The sequence below is a fragment of the Heterodontus francisci genome, chromosome 13 (genome assembly GCF_036365525.1).
Source record: "Heterodontus francisci isolate sHetFra1 chromosome 13, sHetFra1.hap1, whole genome shotgun sequence".
NCBI classification, from domain to species: domain Eukaryota; kingdom Metazoa; phylum Chordata; class Chondrichthyes; order Heterodontiformes; family Heterodontidae; genus Heterodontus; species Heterodontus francisci.
In genome coordinates, this window is record NC_090383.1 from 19,832,846 (window position 1) to 19,850,363 (window position 17,518).

At 42.8% G+C, this 17,518-nt stretch overlaps 1 protein-coding gene across 3 annotated transcripts in view; it reads right to left on the reverse strand.

Moving 5' to 3' along the window:
• mthfd1l (methylenetetrahydrofolate dehydrogenase (NADP+ dependent) 1 like) overlaps positions 1-17,518 on the reverse strand; it is a 188,433-nt gene that overhangs the window by 73,047 nt on the left and 97,868 nt on the right. For all 3 annotated transcript variants that reach the window (XM_068044467.1, XM_068044468.1, XM_068044469.1), the window contains 2 exons: positions 12,669-12,769; positions 8,901-9,078 (listed from right to left, as the gene is read on the reverse strand). In XM_068044467.1, coding sequence (XP_067900568.1) covers positions 8,901-9,078; positions 12,669-12,769 — 279 coding nt within the window. The remainder of the gene's footprint in view (positions 1-8,900; positions 9,079-12,668; positions 12,770-17,518) is intronic.

Here is a 17,518-nt window from a genome sequence, read left to right on the forward strand (position 1 = left end):
TCCACAAAGCAAGCTCCCACAAACAGCAACGTGATAATGACTAGATAATCGGTTTTAGCGACGTTGGTTGAAGGATATTGGCAAGGACACCGGGGGATAACTTCCCTGCTCTTCTACAAAATATCATAGGATCTTTTACGGCTATCTGAGAAGGCAGACAGGGCCTCGGTTTAATGTCTTATCCCAAAGACAGCACCTCTGACAGCGTAGCACTCCTTGGTACTACTGTGGAGTGTTGGTTTGGATTATGTGCGCAGGTCTCCAGGGTGAGACTTGAACCCACAACCTTCCGACTGAGAGATAACATTGCTATGACTGAGCTACATAGTCGTCTGTTCACAGCTGATCGCAGAGTGGCTGGCTTGATTAAGATAATAATGGAGTCAAAGTGGGCACCTCGCTTTTACAATATGACCACCGACCAACAAAGCTTCTTCAATTATGAATCCAAGAGTTAGCAGTAGGTGTGATCCCCATAGCGCATATACTGAAAGAAAACCTCTTTAAAACTTGAAAAAAGGAAAAGGGGCAGATCTAAAGAAATAATTGAATCAATTGCTGAATCAGTGGGTCATTTATCTTTTATAATATGGTTATAGTACGCTTTCTGCATGATAATCACATTTCTTTTTTTTTTTAAGTAGAACATTGCCATTTTAATTGGGTTGCTTACTTTGAATATTTGGATAATTCAATTTTGTGTAAAAAATGACTGGTAGATTGTAATTGAACCATTAAAACACAGGTTTCATTCAACAATGTTACTGCTTATGCAGCAGAATAAAGGCTAAGCACAACAGATCCTACCCTAGCCCTTCCACTTTCCATGTTAACATTACTGGCAAGCCTATCATTCTTGTACACCCGAATCACAAGGTGCTAGCACAGAAACCAGACGTTCCATGTATCAAGCCTACTACCCCAAGAGCAACACATTCTAATCCCCATGCCCTTTCATACCCCATCAAATCGAATCAAGGGATACAGGGAGAAAGCAGGAACAGGGTTTGGATGATCAGCCATGATCGTATTGAATGGCGGTGCAGGCTCGAAGGGCCGAATGGCCTACTCCTGCTCCTATTCTTCTATGTTTTCTAATCTCACTCTGCTAATCATTCCTCATCCCTTTAATATCCCACCCAGTTCAAGCTCATTGCCCTGTTCACTCCACATACCTTTAAATATCCCACATAAGTCTTAAGGCTTGCTCAACTTAAAGTTCCACAATGTTTGCACAGCATCATACAGTACACAAGGCGATCGGCCTATTGCCCCTCATGCCAATGCCAGTCCCACAAATGAGCTACCAATTTTAGGCCCACTCCCTTGCAAAGTAAAATTTAAGTACTTATCCAATTCGCTTTTGAAAGTTACTACTGAATCTGTTTCCGCCACTTTTTCAGGCAGTGAATTCCAGTTCATAACAGATGACTGAGTAAAAAAACTCTCTCCTCTTTGGCTTTATTGCCAATTATTTTAAATCTGCCCCTCTATTCACTAACGCTGCGGCCGGTGGAAATAGTTTCTCCTATTTACTCTGTTAAAACCCCACGCAATTTTGAACATCTCTATTAAATTTAAGTGTCAACCGTAACTCAGTTGATTGCATTCTTGCCTCAGAGTTGAAAGGTTATGGATTTAAGTCCCACTCTAGGACCGGAGCACAAAAAAAGACCGACACTCTAGTGCAGTACTGAGAGAGTGCTGCACGGTCAGAGATACCGTTTTTCGAATGAGATGTTAAACCGAGGCTGAATCTGCCCTCTCAGGTTACCGTAAAAGATCCTATGGCACTATTTTGAAGAGCGGGAGAATTATCCCCAGTGTCCTGGCCAATATTATCCCTCAATCAACATCACAAAAAGAGATCATCTGGTCGTTGTCACATTGCTATCTGTGGGAGCTTGCTGTGCACAAATTTGCTGCCACGTTTCTTACATTAGAACAGTGACTACACTTCAAAGTACCTTATGGGCTGTAAAAGCACTTTGGGAGGTCATGTGGTCATGAAAGGCGCTATATAAATGCAAGTCTGCCTTTCTTTCTAAATCACCCCATAGACTTCTCTGCTCTAGGGAAAACAACCTCAGCTTCTCCAGTCTCTCCACATAACTGAACACCTTCACCCCATGTACCATTCCAGTAAATTTGCACTCTCTCTAAGGCCTTGACATCCTTCTTCAAATGTGGTGCCCAGCATTGGACATAACACTCCATCTAGGACCCAACGAGCGTTTTATTTAAGTTTCGGAAAACTTCCTTGCTTTTATACTTTATGCCTGTATTTATAAAGCCAAGGGACCACCTCCCCTCCCCCCACCACCGTCTGCTTTTTCAAAAACAACCTTCTCAACTTGTCCTGCCTCCTTCAAAGATTTGTGTATGTAAATCCCCAGGACTCTGTTCCTGTACCCCCTTTAACTTTGTACAATTTAGTTTATACTGCCTCTCATTTGTCTTTCCAAAATGCATCACTTCACACTCCTCTCCACTAAATTTTATCTGCCAAGTGTCTGCTTACATTCACCAGTCTGTCTACTTTAAAGTTTGCTAATATTTTCGGAATCAGTATGTCATATTCGATATTTCAAAGATGTTGAATTTGGTTATATTTTTAAAACCTTACTGAACAGGTTGACAAGAATTTCAAAAGACCATAAAAAGGAATATAGCAGGACAGAAGTGTTTGCCTTCATGTGTTGCATTGTGAAGGCTGAGGCTGGGGTACTTCAGACTGCTCGTTAAGTGAATAATTTTACATTTTAATGCATAAACCCAAATATGACTTTTGCTTTGAAAAATCCATGAGGTCTCTGTAATGATTAAAAATGTGACATACACAAGAGAAAGCAAAGACCCTCTTGAGTCTGGACTTTTATTTTTAAATCACTATCATTTTCTTGGGAGGAGGAGCAATTCTTATTTTTATAAATTGAGAAACTGACGCAAAAGGGTCAAGGCTGAGGTCAGGAGCAAACCTAGAGAGGAAACCCGATAAACTAGGAAGTACCATTTATCAAAGCCTGATAGGATGTTGAAAGGCCATAGGCAAAAAAAAAAAGCAGTCGAATACAAGTCAGAGGAAGTCATGAGCACACTGTACAAGGCTCTGGTCAGACTGCACGTGCAGTCCTGAGCCCAATTCTGGCCACTGAGAAACCAGGAGCCATTCAAACACTGGAATCAGTGCAGAGGAAGATAAAAAAGGCTCAGAGTGCCAGTTCTCCCCATGTTCTAAGAAGAACGAACTTGCATTTCTATAGCACCTTTGAGGCCATTAGGCGTCCCAAAGTCCTATACAGCCAATGCAGTATTTTTGATGTGTAATTACTGTGTCAAATTGCATGCAGCAAGGTCCGACAAACAGTAAGAAATAATAACCAGATAATCTGTTTCTTTTAGTGAGGGTGGTTGAGGGATAAATATTGAGCTGGCGCAATGACACAATCTCCGTCACCAAACCACAATAACTATGGGTGAAGGTGGTCATTCGGCCCACTCTAGTTCATCCGTCTAGAATCCCCCCCTACCATTACTTGGCTCTCAGCATCCAATTGTTCTTCAATGATTACAGGGTTTTGCCTCAGCAACTCCATTTAATGCATTGTTCACATTTCACACACTGAAGAAAAATCCCTGTTTTCAGTCCTTTGTCCTACTGCCTCCATTTACTATGAATTAATAATCTGCATGTCTCTTTTCCATTTCCTTAACTATTTCTACTTAAGATCAGCTCTCGGATGCTTCCTTTCCCAGTTCAATTGTGTGTGTCTCCTCATAACTCAGACCCCTAACCCTGGGGATCATTCCGTTTTGGAGCTCTTCATGATGTGACCTGCGGCTCAGCTGGTAGCACACTCGCCTTTTGAGTCAGCAGGCTGCGGGTTCAAGTCCCACTCCAGAGACAGCGCTGCACTGTCAGAGGTGAATTAAACCGAGACCCCATCTGCCCTCTCTGGTGGGCATAAAAGATCCCACAGCACTATTTTGAAGAGCAGCAGGGGAGTTATACCCAGTATCCTGACCGCTATTTATCCCTCAATCAACATTACAAAAAAACAGCTTACCTGGTCATTACTTGATTCCTATTTGTGGGAGCTTGCTGTGCTCAAATTGGTCACTACGTTTCCTACATTACAACAGTGACTACACTACAGCCAATGATGTAATTGCAAAAAGTGCTTTGTGACATTGTTAAAGGCAATAGAGAAATGCAAGTCTCTCTTTTACTCAGTCCCTGGGCCTGTATTTTGTAACAGAAACTCCAGGGTCTGCCTTTGTGAGAGATTGTGTATTTCCCCTGAAGGGTTAAATCAATATCTGAGAATACTTTGTCTGGGTAATTTACCTGTTACTATGATTTTAAAAACCATTCCAACCATAACAAATAGAAAATGATGACCAGCTTTTCCACCAGTTTGTTTAACTCCGTCTCCTCCCCAAGCTGCTACATTCTGATTTGATGCCAAAGCGTTTCTTACCATCCTCTCCCTTCCCACCACCCCCACTCTATTCAATTGGCAGAGAGAAGTTCAGCATGACCTTGCCATGCCACATCTATCTGTCTGGGTCCTGTCAAAGTGCTGCAGTGTTGATAGGATGTGTCTTGTTTGTCAGAGCCCCTCATTTTTCAGGCGGTTTGGAGACAAGAGCTGCATGAAATAGACAACATTGTTTTTCCCAGGAATATACTACAGTGCTTTCAGTTTATTTAAAGGCCTTGTATCTTTACTCTCTTGGCTGCAGTCCACATCCACAACAGATATTCTCAATGCAGCAGACCTGCGTCATTGTAGACGCTGTGAGTGTACATTTGCAACAGAGACACAGTTATTGTAAATCACCCCAGTACCTCACTATTTGGTCGCACTCTCACTCAGTCAGAAGAGTTCAAGCCCCACTCCGGAGACTTGATCACATAATCCAGGCTCACACCACCATGCAGTACGAAGGGAGTGCTGCACTGTTGGGAGTGGGTGTCTTTCAGATGAAATGTTAAGTTGAGGCCCCATCTGCCCTCTCTGGTGTACATTAAAAAAAAAACACTATTCCAAAAAAAAAAAAAGAGTAGGGGAGTTTCACCCAGTGTCCTGGTCAATCCCTAAACCAACATCACTAAAACAGATTATCTGGTCAATGAGCTCATTGCTGTTTGCACTCAGGCCCTGGATGAGGCTTCAGCTAAAAGCAAGCAGGGCCGATTTAAAATGAAGAAGTTGTGCCCCGAGAATGTCATTGTCGCCGCGACACAATGTATTAAGGGAGGGGGAGTCCCACGCTATCTGCTGCAAAACCATGTTGGGAGGAACCAACTGGCTGTTTTTAAAATGCCTTCTCCTTCAACTCCTTGTAGGCCCGGAGGCTCAGGACTGCACCCCACCAGACCCTCAGGAGACCTTGGGCCTCTCCAGCATCCCCCACCTGCATGGTGCAATGAGACACCAAAATTTCCAGTTTTCCTTAACCTCTGATCATGCAAAGGGAATCCCAGGCCACTCCCTGATTATACAACGCCAATGAAACTCCAGTCCTCCCCTGATCCCACCTCAATACGAAGAAACCCCTCCTCCTGCTGAATGCCAGGTTCGTTCCAGGGGTTCCCAGATGCAGCCTCCTAACATTAAATTCCTGTTCTTGCCTGACTGTATTGTAGTGCACATGTCTGTGGGCCCTGGATCCATTAGCCTCTACATCCATGACCTCCTCCACCCCCCGCACCCTTCCCACCTCCCTGGTAAAAGTAGAGGACATTGTGTCAAATGGAAAACAAAAAATGAGAAAAGCTGGAAATAATCAGCTGGTCAGGCAGCATCTGCAGAGAAACAGAAGCCAGTCAGCTGGCATTTCATGTATTGAGACCTTTCCTCATTGCCTAACCAGCTTTTTTGGTTTGTGCTTTTAGATTTCCAGCAGTGACAGTACTTTGTGTCAACTGGAAATTGCTTGTTGTAATCCAGCTTATGGTTCACGTTATACATGGATCTTCCCTGGTTGCATTTTTACCAATCGCAAAAACATTAAAGAAAAACTGCAGCTTTAAAACAGAAACCCTGAGCCAGAGACTGGAACTAATCAGTATGGCCACAATTGTCAGTTGTTACAGAGTTACTGAACTAGTGGGGCATTAATGTGCACACACCAAATAGAGGTTCCAGAACGTAACAGGTCAGTAAAGTTTACTTCATTTCTTTTGCACATCAAAATAGTTTGAGGTTTTGAACTGCAGAGCAAATAAGAATGATTCATTCTGACAATAAAACAATGCCCGCATAAAAGCCACAAAGCATTTCACCTTTTATTTTCCAATAAATTAAAATTGTGCAGTTGTATTTTGAACAAAAGCTGTCCCTCTGCATCAATTAAAAAGCTGATGTAAATACAATGAACTCACTGGGCAGCTGCAGATCTTCCCTAACAACCAAATCCCGTCGTACTTGAAAACAATGACACTTAGAACCATGACTGAATTAAGAAGTGCAATATGGAACCTTGTTCTACAGTCCAATTCTTGTATACCCCAAGATTGAGAGAAGATATGAGCATTGTTGCAGTATTCACAGATGTATCTGTGATTTTTGACAGGACGCAATCATGCTGCTGGGATTGAGGGCAAACAAAATCCATTTTTTTCAGAAAGTCTCTAGCTTCCAAGAGGTACCAACTAGTACTTTCAGCACGAAAATAAAATTTCTCAAGGTGTTTTACAGAAATGTAGTCAATGGAGATGATGTTAGGGAGGGTGACCAAATGCTTAGTCATAGAGATTGGTTTTAAGGAACGTCTTAAAAGGAGAAAGAGGCGGAGGGACTTAGAGAGGGAATTCCACAGCATTGGGCCGAGGCAGCTGAAGGCAGTGCCGACAATGTAGGGGCGAAGAGGATGCACAAGCAATCAGAGTCATAGGAATGGAGAGTTACATACGGACATACGAATTAGGAGCAGGAGTAGGCCACTCAGCCCCTCGAGCCTGCTCCGTCATTCAGTAAGTTCATGGCTGAACTGTTGAGTTTCATCTTTATCTACAAGTGCGCTAAAACTGGACAAAATATTATCGGACAGCTGATGTAAACCAAGGATTTATTTTCCATTTAGTTCAAACTCCCACACATCCTGGATTCTTCTGAATTTATACACATTAGCACAGGTGTTCAAGCCTGTCTTATTCTAGACTTGCACTGCAGCAACCTCCATCCAATGCAATCACATTACCAACAAAGATGATTGCAAATTATTACCAGTGGACTTAACTGCACTACCGTCTAACCACAGCATCTCAAGCTAACATAAAAGCAAAATATTGCAGATGCTGGAAATACTCAGCAGGTCTGGCAGCATCTGTGGAGAGAGAAGCAGAGTTAACGTTTCAGGTCAGTGACCCTTCTTCAGAACTTAAGATGCTGCCAGACCTGTTTAGTTTAGTTTAGACATACAGCACTTAAACAGGCCCTTCGGCCCACCGAGTCTGTGCCGACCATCAACCACCCATTTATACTAATCCTACACGAATCCCACATTCCAATAGCATCCCCACTGTTCCCTATATATTTCCCTACCACCTATCTGTACTCGGGGCAATTTATAATGGCCAATTAACCTACCAACCTGCAAGTCTTTGGCATGTGGGAGGAAACCGGAGCACCCGGAGGAAACCCACGCAGACACAGGGAGAACTTGCAAACTCCGCACAGGCAGCACCCAGATTCGAACCCGGGTCCCTGGAGCTGTGAGGATGCAGTGCTAACCACTGCACCACTGTGCCACCCCTGCTGAGTATTGCCAGCGTTTCTTGTTTTTACCTCAAACTAACATTTGGGTTCAGTGCTTCAAAACATCAAAAGCCATTTACCGTTACAGAGCACAAAATATCACAAAACTGCAGATACCAAGAGCCTACTTGACCGGGTCTATTTTGAATGAAATAGAATCACCTATTGTTCAACTGTCCTCCTCCTGAAGTCTAACCTCTCTGACTCTTATCTCAGAGTCAGAAGCTTGTTTGTTGAAGTCCCACTCGAGAGACTTGAGCCAATAATCCAGACGGACACTCTACCGCAGTACCGAGGAACTGCTGCACTAATGGAGGTGCCTTCTTTGGGATGAGATGTTAAACCGAGACCTTGTTTGCCCGCTCAGATAGACATAAAAGATCCCATGGCACAATTTATCAAGTTCTCCCCAATGTCCTGGCCAATATTTATCCCATAATCAACATCACTGAAATCTCTTATCTGGTCATTATCACATTGCTGCTTGTGGGAGCTTGCTGTGCGTAAATTGGCTGCTGCATTTCCAACATTACGACAGTGACTATATATCAAAAGTACTTTGCTGGCTGTAAAGGGTTTCCATACTGCCTTCATGGAAGGCACTATGGAAATGCAAATCTTTCTTCTTCTATCCAAACTGCTGTCCGTGGACTGTTTACAACCCACGTGCCCTGACAATTTACTCTTTGCAGTCCAGGCAACTCAGTCCTACTTGCGATTGTATGCATCTTATTGGATGCTTCACTCCCCGGTAGACATTCATGGTCCCTGGGGTTCGGGGAGGGCTGTGTTTAGCACTATTGGCTCACTGGTGAATGAAACCTGGATTGGCATTGCCAGGTTGGTTAGTATCAGCAACTTAGGATACCTGCAACTTGGTGAGAACTATGGATGTAAACTTCATACATGGCCACGAGGCTCCATGATGCTCTCCCAAGTGGTCACTTGAAGACAAGCCTTGTATATCCTCACACATGTACACCAAATTAAATTAATTTCAAGCAACTGCAAACAGTTCTAGGCGTTTCTTCCCCCACCCACCGTCACTAAACTGCTTTGGCTATTAGAATTATTGCATCTTTTACAGGAACCTTTTAACACTTAGCTAAATAGAGAATGTAAAGTAAGTCTCACCTTTAGGTCATAAAGGTATCTGAAGCTACTCTCCTGGTCTGCAGCCTGCCGGATAGCCTCAGCCAGCTGTAATGACCCTCTACCTCCAAGAGCCCAGTGATTGCACGGGACAGCATCGTAAGCACCAGACTGCTTTGCAATTTGACAGGCGAGGTCAATCTCTGCTTCAGTGTCAGTCCTATGGAAAGAAAGACTTGCAGTTATACAGTGCTTTTCACAATCTCAGGATGCTCAAAAGCACTTTAGAGCCAAAGTACCTTTGACGTGTAGTCACTGGTGTAATGTAGAAAGTGTGGCAGTCAATAAACAATGGGATCATAACCAGTGATGTTGGTTGAGGGATAAAAATTGGCCAGGACACCGGAGAACTCCCCTGCTCTTCTTTCAGTCGTACCATGGAATCTTTTGCACCCACCCGCGAGGCACCTCGGACAATGCAGCACTCCCTTAGAATGCCAGCCTAGCTTAGGTGCTCAAGTCTTTGGAAGAGGGCTTGAACTCACTACATTCTCTCTGAGATGAGAGTGCTACCAATTGAGACAGGCTATCACCTGGAAATAAACAGAAGCTCTTAATGGAAAGATGGCCCACAACTACAAACATCCTACTGAGAGGACATGGATTAGTAAATGTGGTCTTCATTCTATAATGGGTATCTCCTCCACACAACAATGGCCTCTATACAAAAGACATTAGAGTCATAGAGAGATACAGCACTGAAACAGGCCCTTCGGCCCAGCGAGTTTGTGCCGGCCAACAACCACCCATTTATACTAATCCTACATTAATCCCATATTCCCTACCACATCCCCACCATTCTCCTAACACCTACCTACACTAGGGGCAATTTACAATGGCCAATCTACCTATCAACCTGCAAGTCTTTGGCTGTGGGAGGAAACCAGAGCACCCGGCGGGAACCCACGTGGTCACAGGGAGAACTTGCAAACTCCGCACAGGCAGTACCCAGAACTGAACCCGGGTCGCTGGAGCTGTGAGGCTGCGGTGCTAACCACTGCGCCACTGTGCTGCCCGTTTCTTCCTTTAATTTCAAACTGTTCTGTGGATGAGATTTTTTTGCCTTTCATTATTTAAGAACTATCACAGCAATGGTTTAGTAACACGCCCAATACTCTAATAGGGAACCTTAAATTCTTCAAGCTTCCCAATTATCAATGTAATAAACAACTCTACAGGTACCAGATCTGGAGTTGGGTATAGCTTCTGAATGAAACTCAGGCTAAAAGGTTTCAGTTATGAGGACAGGCTGCAGAGACTCATCTTGTAATCCCTTGAGAATAGAAGATTAAGGGATGATCTAATTGAAGTGGTTAAGATGATTAGATGGAGTTGATAGGGTAGATAGAGGGAAACTATTTCATCTGCTGGGGGCATCCACAACAAGGGGGCTTTACCTTATTATTGAGCTAGGCGGTTCAAGTGTTTTGTCAGGAAGCACTTTTTCACACAAGGGTAATGGAAATCTGGAACTCCTTCTCCCAAAAGGATGCTAAGGCTGCAGATCAATTGATCATTCAGTGCAGATTTCAAAAGTCAAAGTTCATGGGTCAGGACTCGATGAGCAAGGCGAGAGGCTACCAATGCTACAGAAAATCCTTCATAAATTGCTAGCTTATAACTTTTCTAAAATGGTTTGAAAGATCTTCACTCGTGAACTAAGAAGTTTCTCATCTTGATTTATTCTACAAATAGATTGCTGAGTTTATTTTCCAGTTCAGTAAGACCCATTTCTAAAGACACGGGATAATTCTATTACAGTCCACTCCTCTGAATTCAAAGTCATTTCTTTCTAATTATCTGATGATAAAGTTTTAAGCACTGAATTCCGATGTTGTTTACATGGCTTAATTCTAATTAGTGGATAATTCAAATTATTTTTGACATGGAAAATAAAAATAAACAGGAATCAGCAGGAGCAGACCATAAAGCAAAGATTCCATTTTTAATTCACTGCATCTCCATCGTAATTCTTTTCAAATCTCTTTGCTCACAGCCAGTAAAAACAACTTGTATTTATACAGTGCCTTTAATGTAGTAAAATATCCCAGGGACTTACACAGGAGCAAACAAAATCTGACAAAAAGCCACACAAGGAGATATCAGGACAGATGACCAAAAGCTTGGCCAAAAAGAGGTAGGTTTTAAGGAATGGCTTAAACTGAGGATATAGAGGTGGAGAGGTTTAGGGAGGGACTTTGAGTTTAGAATCTAGACAGCCGAAGGCATGGCCACCAACAGTGGGGCAATGGGAGTGGGGTTGTTCAGAGGTCAAATTCAGAGCAACAGAGTTCTCAGAGGGTTGTACAGATACATTTTGGTAGGAAGAATGAAGAGACACAATACATGCTAAATGATACCATTTTAGAGAGGGTGAAAGAAGAGAGAGACACCTGGGGGTGTTTGTGCACAAATCTCTGAAGGTGGCAGGACAGTTTAACAAAGCAGTTGATAAAACATATGCGATCCTGGGCTTTTATAAATAGAGGCAGAGAGTACAAAAGGCAGGAAGTTATGCTAAAACTATATAAAACACTAGTTGGGCCCCAGCTGGAATATAGAGCCGAATTCTGGGCAACACACTTTACGAAGCATGTGAAGATTTGGGAGAGGATACAGAAGAGATTTAGTAGAATGATTCCAGGGATGAGAGAGTACAGTTACGTGGATAAACTGAAGAAGCTGAGGTTGTTCTCCTCAGAGCAGAAAAAGCTAAGAGGAGATTTGATAGGGGTGTTTAAAATCATGAAGCGTTATAGACTCACACCCAATAAATCTGCTGAATTAAACACTCCTGCTGTGTCTCAAACTTCAATAAGTTATGGAGTGACAGACTATGAACACTAGGAGCTGTGTGAATGAGTGCGGCGCACAGCATTCAGTGCCGATTTCAAAACTGAAAGCTGCATCAATTGAAAGGCAAGGTTCATGGGTCAGGACTCAGTGAGCAGGGCCTCGAGTTGCTGTACCAATGCTGCAGAAAATTCTTCATAAATTGCTAACTTAGAACTTTTCTAAAATGGCCTGAAAGATCTTCACTCATGAACACTCAGAAAGAAACCATTTCCAGTGGCTGAAGTGTCGATAACAGGAGGGCACAGATTTAAGGTGATTGGCAACAGTACCAAAGGTGACATGAGAAAAAAAACTTTTTTTTGCAGTGAGTGGTTAGGATTTGGGTGGTGGATACAGATTCAACAGTAACCTTCAAAAGGGAATAAGATAAATACTTGAAAGAGAAAAAATTGTAGGGATATGGGGAAAGAAAGGTGAGTGGGACTAACTGAATTACTCTTCCAAAGAGCTAGCACAGACTTGATGGGTCAAATGGCTCCCTTCTGTGCTGTACTATTCTATGATTGGGAGGGATGATGTGATGGGGGGCATTTAACACTAGGATGAAACCTTGAAGTTCGAGGTGTTGTTGAACCCGGAGTGAATATAGGTGGGCGAGCACAGGGATGATCTGAAGGGTTACCCAATGGGATCCGTTTGATCAAACAACTACAGTTCTGGTGAAGCAGCATCAACCACTACAGTTGCAGTGGGTTTAATCAGCCCTCAGCTCTCTGCCTGCTTAGTTTGATGAAACGGTCAGTGACGAGCAGTCCCGTCACACACATTCGCATTGATATGACACTCGGACAGAGGTTGGAGAGATGAACAGCCTGCAATGCTACAGTTTGAAATTCCATTGGTGGGACAAGGCCTGAAATGCTTCCCCATTGAGTCCCCAAGCACAGCACTTACTTGAAAACATTCACAGCAACCACGACCGGGATCCCGAACAGCTGAGCAATCTGGATCTGTTTCTGCAGATTACAGCACCCATCGGCCACCAGCTTCAGGTTCTACAATGACAATTACATCAGCTTACACAGACAAAGTTATGATAAATATAGAAAATACTCAGCAGGTTAGACAGCATCTATGGAGAGAGAAACAGAGTTAACGTTTCCGGTCGATGATCTTTCATTAGAACACACAATTCATGAACAGGGTTAAAGTAGCTAAGGGTGAAGCTGAGAGAGACCTGGAATCCTAGGAGACTCAACATGTCCATTCATTGTAAGGCAACAGGAGGCTGAACTACAGAGTCAAAACATAGAACACAAGTCAGAGAAAGTTGTGCTCAAACTGTACAAGGCTCTGATCAGACCACACTTTTGAGTTTTGTGTGCAGTTCTGGAGGACTTTAATGATCCCAATAAAAACTGGGATAGTAATAGCGTAAAGGGCAGAGAGGGTGAAGAGGGGTCAGACAAATTTTCTTGATCAGTATGCTTCTGGATCAAAGAGGAAGGAACATAAGAGATAGGAGTAGACCATATGGAGGTATTGCTTGGTCTGGTCTGGGAAATGAGGTCAAGTGGATCAAGTGTCAGTAGGGGAACATTTAGGAATCAGTGATCATAGTATCATAAGGTTTAAGTTAGCTATGGGAAAGGACAAGGAGCAATCGAGAGTAAATTAATTGGAAGGGGGCCAAATTCAATGGGATGACAACAGCTCAGACCCAGGTAAATTGCAATCAAAGACTGGCAGACAAAACTGTAACAATGGGCTTCCTTTAAAAAGGAAATGGGTCAGATACAGTCATGTACATACCCACAAGGAGGAAAGACGGGGCAGCAAAGCCAGAGCTCCCTGGATGACGAAAGAGATAGAGAGTAAGATGAAACAGAAAAAGGGTGCATAGAACAGATATCAAGTAGATAATACGTGAAAACCAGGCTGAATATAGAAAGTTTGAAAGGGAAGTGAAAAAGGCAATCTGAAAGGCAAAAAGAGACCATGAGAAGAGACTGGTAGCTAACATAAAAAGGAAACCAAAAGCCTTATATAAGCATATAAATAGTAAAAGGGTAGTAAAAGAGGGGTGGGGCCAATTAGGAAGCAAAATGCAGATCTGTGCGTGGAGGCAGCAGGCATGGCTGAGGTACTAAATGAATACTTTGCATCTCCTTTTACCAAGGAAGAAGCTGCTGCCAAAGTTGCAATGCAAGAGGAGATGGTCGAGACACTGGATGTGCTAAAAATCAATTAAAAGGTGTTAGAAAGGCTGGTTGTACTTAAAGTTGATAAATCATTAGAACCAGATGATTGGGGAGGTATTAGCCATAATCTTCCAATCCTCCTTAGATACAGGTGTGGTGCCAAAGGATTGGAAAATTACAAATGTTACATCCTTGTACAACAAAAGAGTGTAAGGACAAACCCAGCAACTACAGGCCAATCAATTTAACCTCAGTGATGAGAAAACTTTCAGAAACGATAATCCGGGACAAAATTAACAGTCACTTGGACTATTGTGGATTAATTAAGGAAAGTCAACATAAGTATGTTAAGGGAAAATTGTGTTTAACCAACTTGATTTGAGTTTTTTGATGAGGTAACAGAGAGGGTTGATGAGGTTAATGCGGTTGATGTGGTGTACATGTACTTCCAAAAGGCGTTTGATAAAGTGCCACATAACAGGCTTGTTAGCAAAGTTGAAGCCCATGGGGAAAAAAAAAAGACAGCGTAAGCATGGATATGCAGTTGGCCGAGTGATAGGAAACAGAGTAGTGGTGAACGGTTGTCTTGCGGACTGGAAGAACATACACAGTGGGGTTCCCCGGGGACGGTACTAGGATTGCTGCTCGTCCTGATATATAAATGACTTAGACTTGGGTGTACAGGGCACAATTCCAAATTTTGCACATGACACAAAACTTGGAAGTATTGCGAACTGTGAAGAGGATAGTGATAGACTTCAAGAGCACATGGTGGAAAGGCAGACACATGGCAGATGGAATTTAATGCAGAGTAGTATGAAGTGCTACATTTTGATACGAAGAATGACAAAGGTCAATATAAATGAAAGGATACAATTCTAAAATGGGTACAGGAAGAGAGAGACCTGGGGGCACATGTGCAGAAATTGCTGAATACAAGAAATAGGAGGAGTAGTAAGCCATTCGGCCCTTCAAGCCTACTCCACCATTCCATGACATCATGGCTGATCTACTTCAACACCATTTTCCTCCACTATCCCTTGATGTTTTTAATATGCAGAAATCTATCAAACTCAGTCTTGAACATACTGAACGACTGAGCCGCCACAGCTCACTGGGGCAAAGAATTCCAAAGATTCATCACCTTATGAGTGAAGAAATTCCTCCTCATCTCAGTCCTAAATGGTCTATCCCTTATTCCAAAACTGTGTCGCCTGGTTCTGGACACCCCAGCCATGGAAAACATCCTTCCTGCATCTACGTATGTTTGTCTGTTTGAATTAGATCACCTCTCATTCTCTTGAACTCCAGAGAATAAAGGCCCAGTCTATTTAATCTTTCCTTATAGGACAGTCCCTCCATCCTAGGAATTAGTTTGGTGAACCTTTGTTGCACTCTCTCTATGGCAAGTACATCTTTCCTTGGGTAAGGAGACCAAAACTGCACACATTACTCCAGGTGCGGTCTCATCAAGGCTCTATATAATTGCCGTTATGATATCTTTACTCCTATACTCAAAACCTTTTGTAATGAAGGCCAACATACCATTTGCCTTCATAATTGTTTGCTGTATCTGCATGTTAGCTTTCAGTGACTCATGAACAAAGACACACAAGTCCCTTTGAAATTCAACACTTCCCAGCCTCTCACCATTTAAGAAATACTCTGTATTTCTGTTTTTCCACCCAAAGTGGACAACCTCACATTTTTCCATATTGTATTCCATCGGTCAAATTTTTGCCCACTTGTTTAGCCTCTCCAAATCCCCTTGAAGGGTTTTTGCAGCCTCCTCACAACTCATACTGCTACTTAGTTTTGTGTCATCTGCAAACTTGGAAATATTACATTTAATTCCCACATCCAAATCATTGATATAGATTGCGCATATCTGGGGCCCAAGCACTGATCCTTGCGGTATCTCTCGTTCTAGATTGCCCCACAAGAGGAAACATCCTCTCTACGTCTACTTTGTCAATCCCCTTAATCATCTTATATACTTCAATTAGATTTCCTCTCATTCTTCTAAACTCCAGAGAGTAAAGGCCTAAACTGCTCAATCTCTCTTCATAAAACAAACCCCTCATCTCTGGAATCAATCTAGTGAACCTCCTCTGAACTGCCTTCAAAGCAACTACATCCCTCCTCAAGTAAGGGGACCAAAACTGTACGCAATACTCCAGGTGTGGTCTCACTAATGCCTCGAACAGTTGCAGCAACACTTCCCTACTTTTATACTCTATTCCTTTAGCAATAAATGCCAAAATTCCATTTGCCTTCCTTATTACCTGCTGCACCTGCATACTAGCTTTCTGCGATTCATGCACGAAGACATCCAGATCCCTCTGCACTGAAGCGCTCTGAAGTTTCTCTCCATTTAGATAATAATTTGCCTTTCTATTCTTCCAACCAAAATGGATAACCTCACGCTTACCCACGTTAAACTCCATCTGCCAAATTTTGGCCCATTCACCTAACCTATCCATATCCATTTGTAAATTTCTTATTTCCTTTTTGCAACTTACTATCTCACCTATTTTAGTCATCTGCAAATTTGGCTATAGTACCTTCTATCCCTGCATCCAAGGCATTAATATAGATTGTAAACAGTTGGGGCCCAAGGACCGAACCCTGTGGCACCCCACTTGTTACATCTAGCCAAGCAGAAAAAGACCCATTTATCCTGACTGTTTTCTGTTGGCTAGCCAATCCTCTATTCAAGCTAATAAATTTCCCCTAACTCCATGTGACCTTACCTTGTGTAGTAACCTTTTGTGCGGCACCTTATGAAATGCCTTCTGGAAGTCCAGATACACTACATCGACAGAACGCCCATTATCCACTTTGTTTGTCACAGCTTCAAAGAACTCTAGCAAATTAGTCAAACACGATTTACCCTTCATAAAACCATGCTGACTCTGATGGACTGCATTTTGACTTTCTAAATGTCCTGTTATTACGTTCTTAATAATGGATTCTAACAATTTCCCAACAACAGATGTTAAACTAACTAGTCTATAGTTTCCTACTTTCGGCCTCTCTCCCTTTTTGAATAAGGGCGTTATATTAGCTTTTTTCCAATCCACTGGAACCTTTCCCGCATCCAGGGAATTTTGGAATATTATAACCAATGGATCCACTATCTCCCCTGCCACTTCCTTTAAGACCCTAGGATGTAGGCCATCAGGCCCTGGGGACTTGTCTGCCTTCAATCCCAAAAGCAAAGAAGCTATGATGAACCTTTATTAAACACTGGCTCGGCCTCAACCGGAGAGTTGTTAAGACAGTTGTGAAGGCATTAGAGAGGGTACAGAAAAGATCTTTGAGAATGGTTCCAGGGATGAGGGTCTTTAGTTAGGTGGATAGAATGGAGAATCTGGGGTCATTCTCTTTAAAGAAGCTTCAGTGGAGATTTGATAAAGGTGGTCAAAATCTTGAGGTGTCCAGAGTAGATTGATAGCAACTGTTCCCACTGGCAGAAGGTTAGAGAATCAGAGGTTTTAAGGGGATTGGCAAAAGAACCAACAGCGACTTGAGGAAAAACTTTTTTGCACAGCGGGTGGTTAGGATCTGGAATGCACTGCCTCAGAGTGTCGTGGAGGCAGA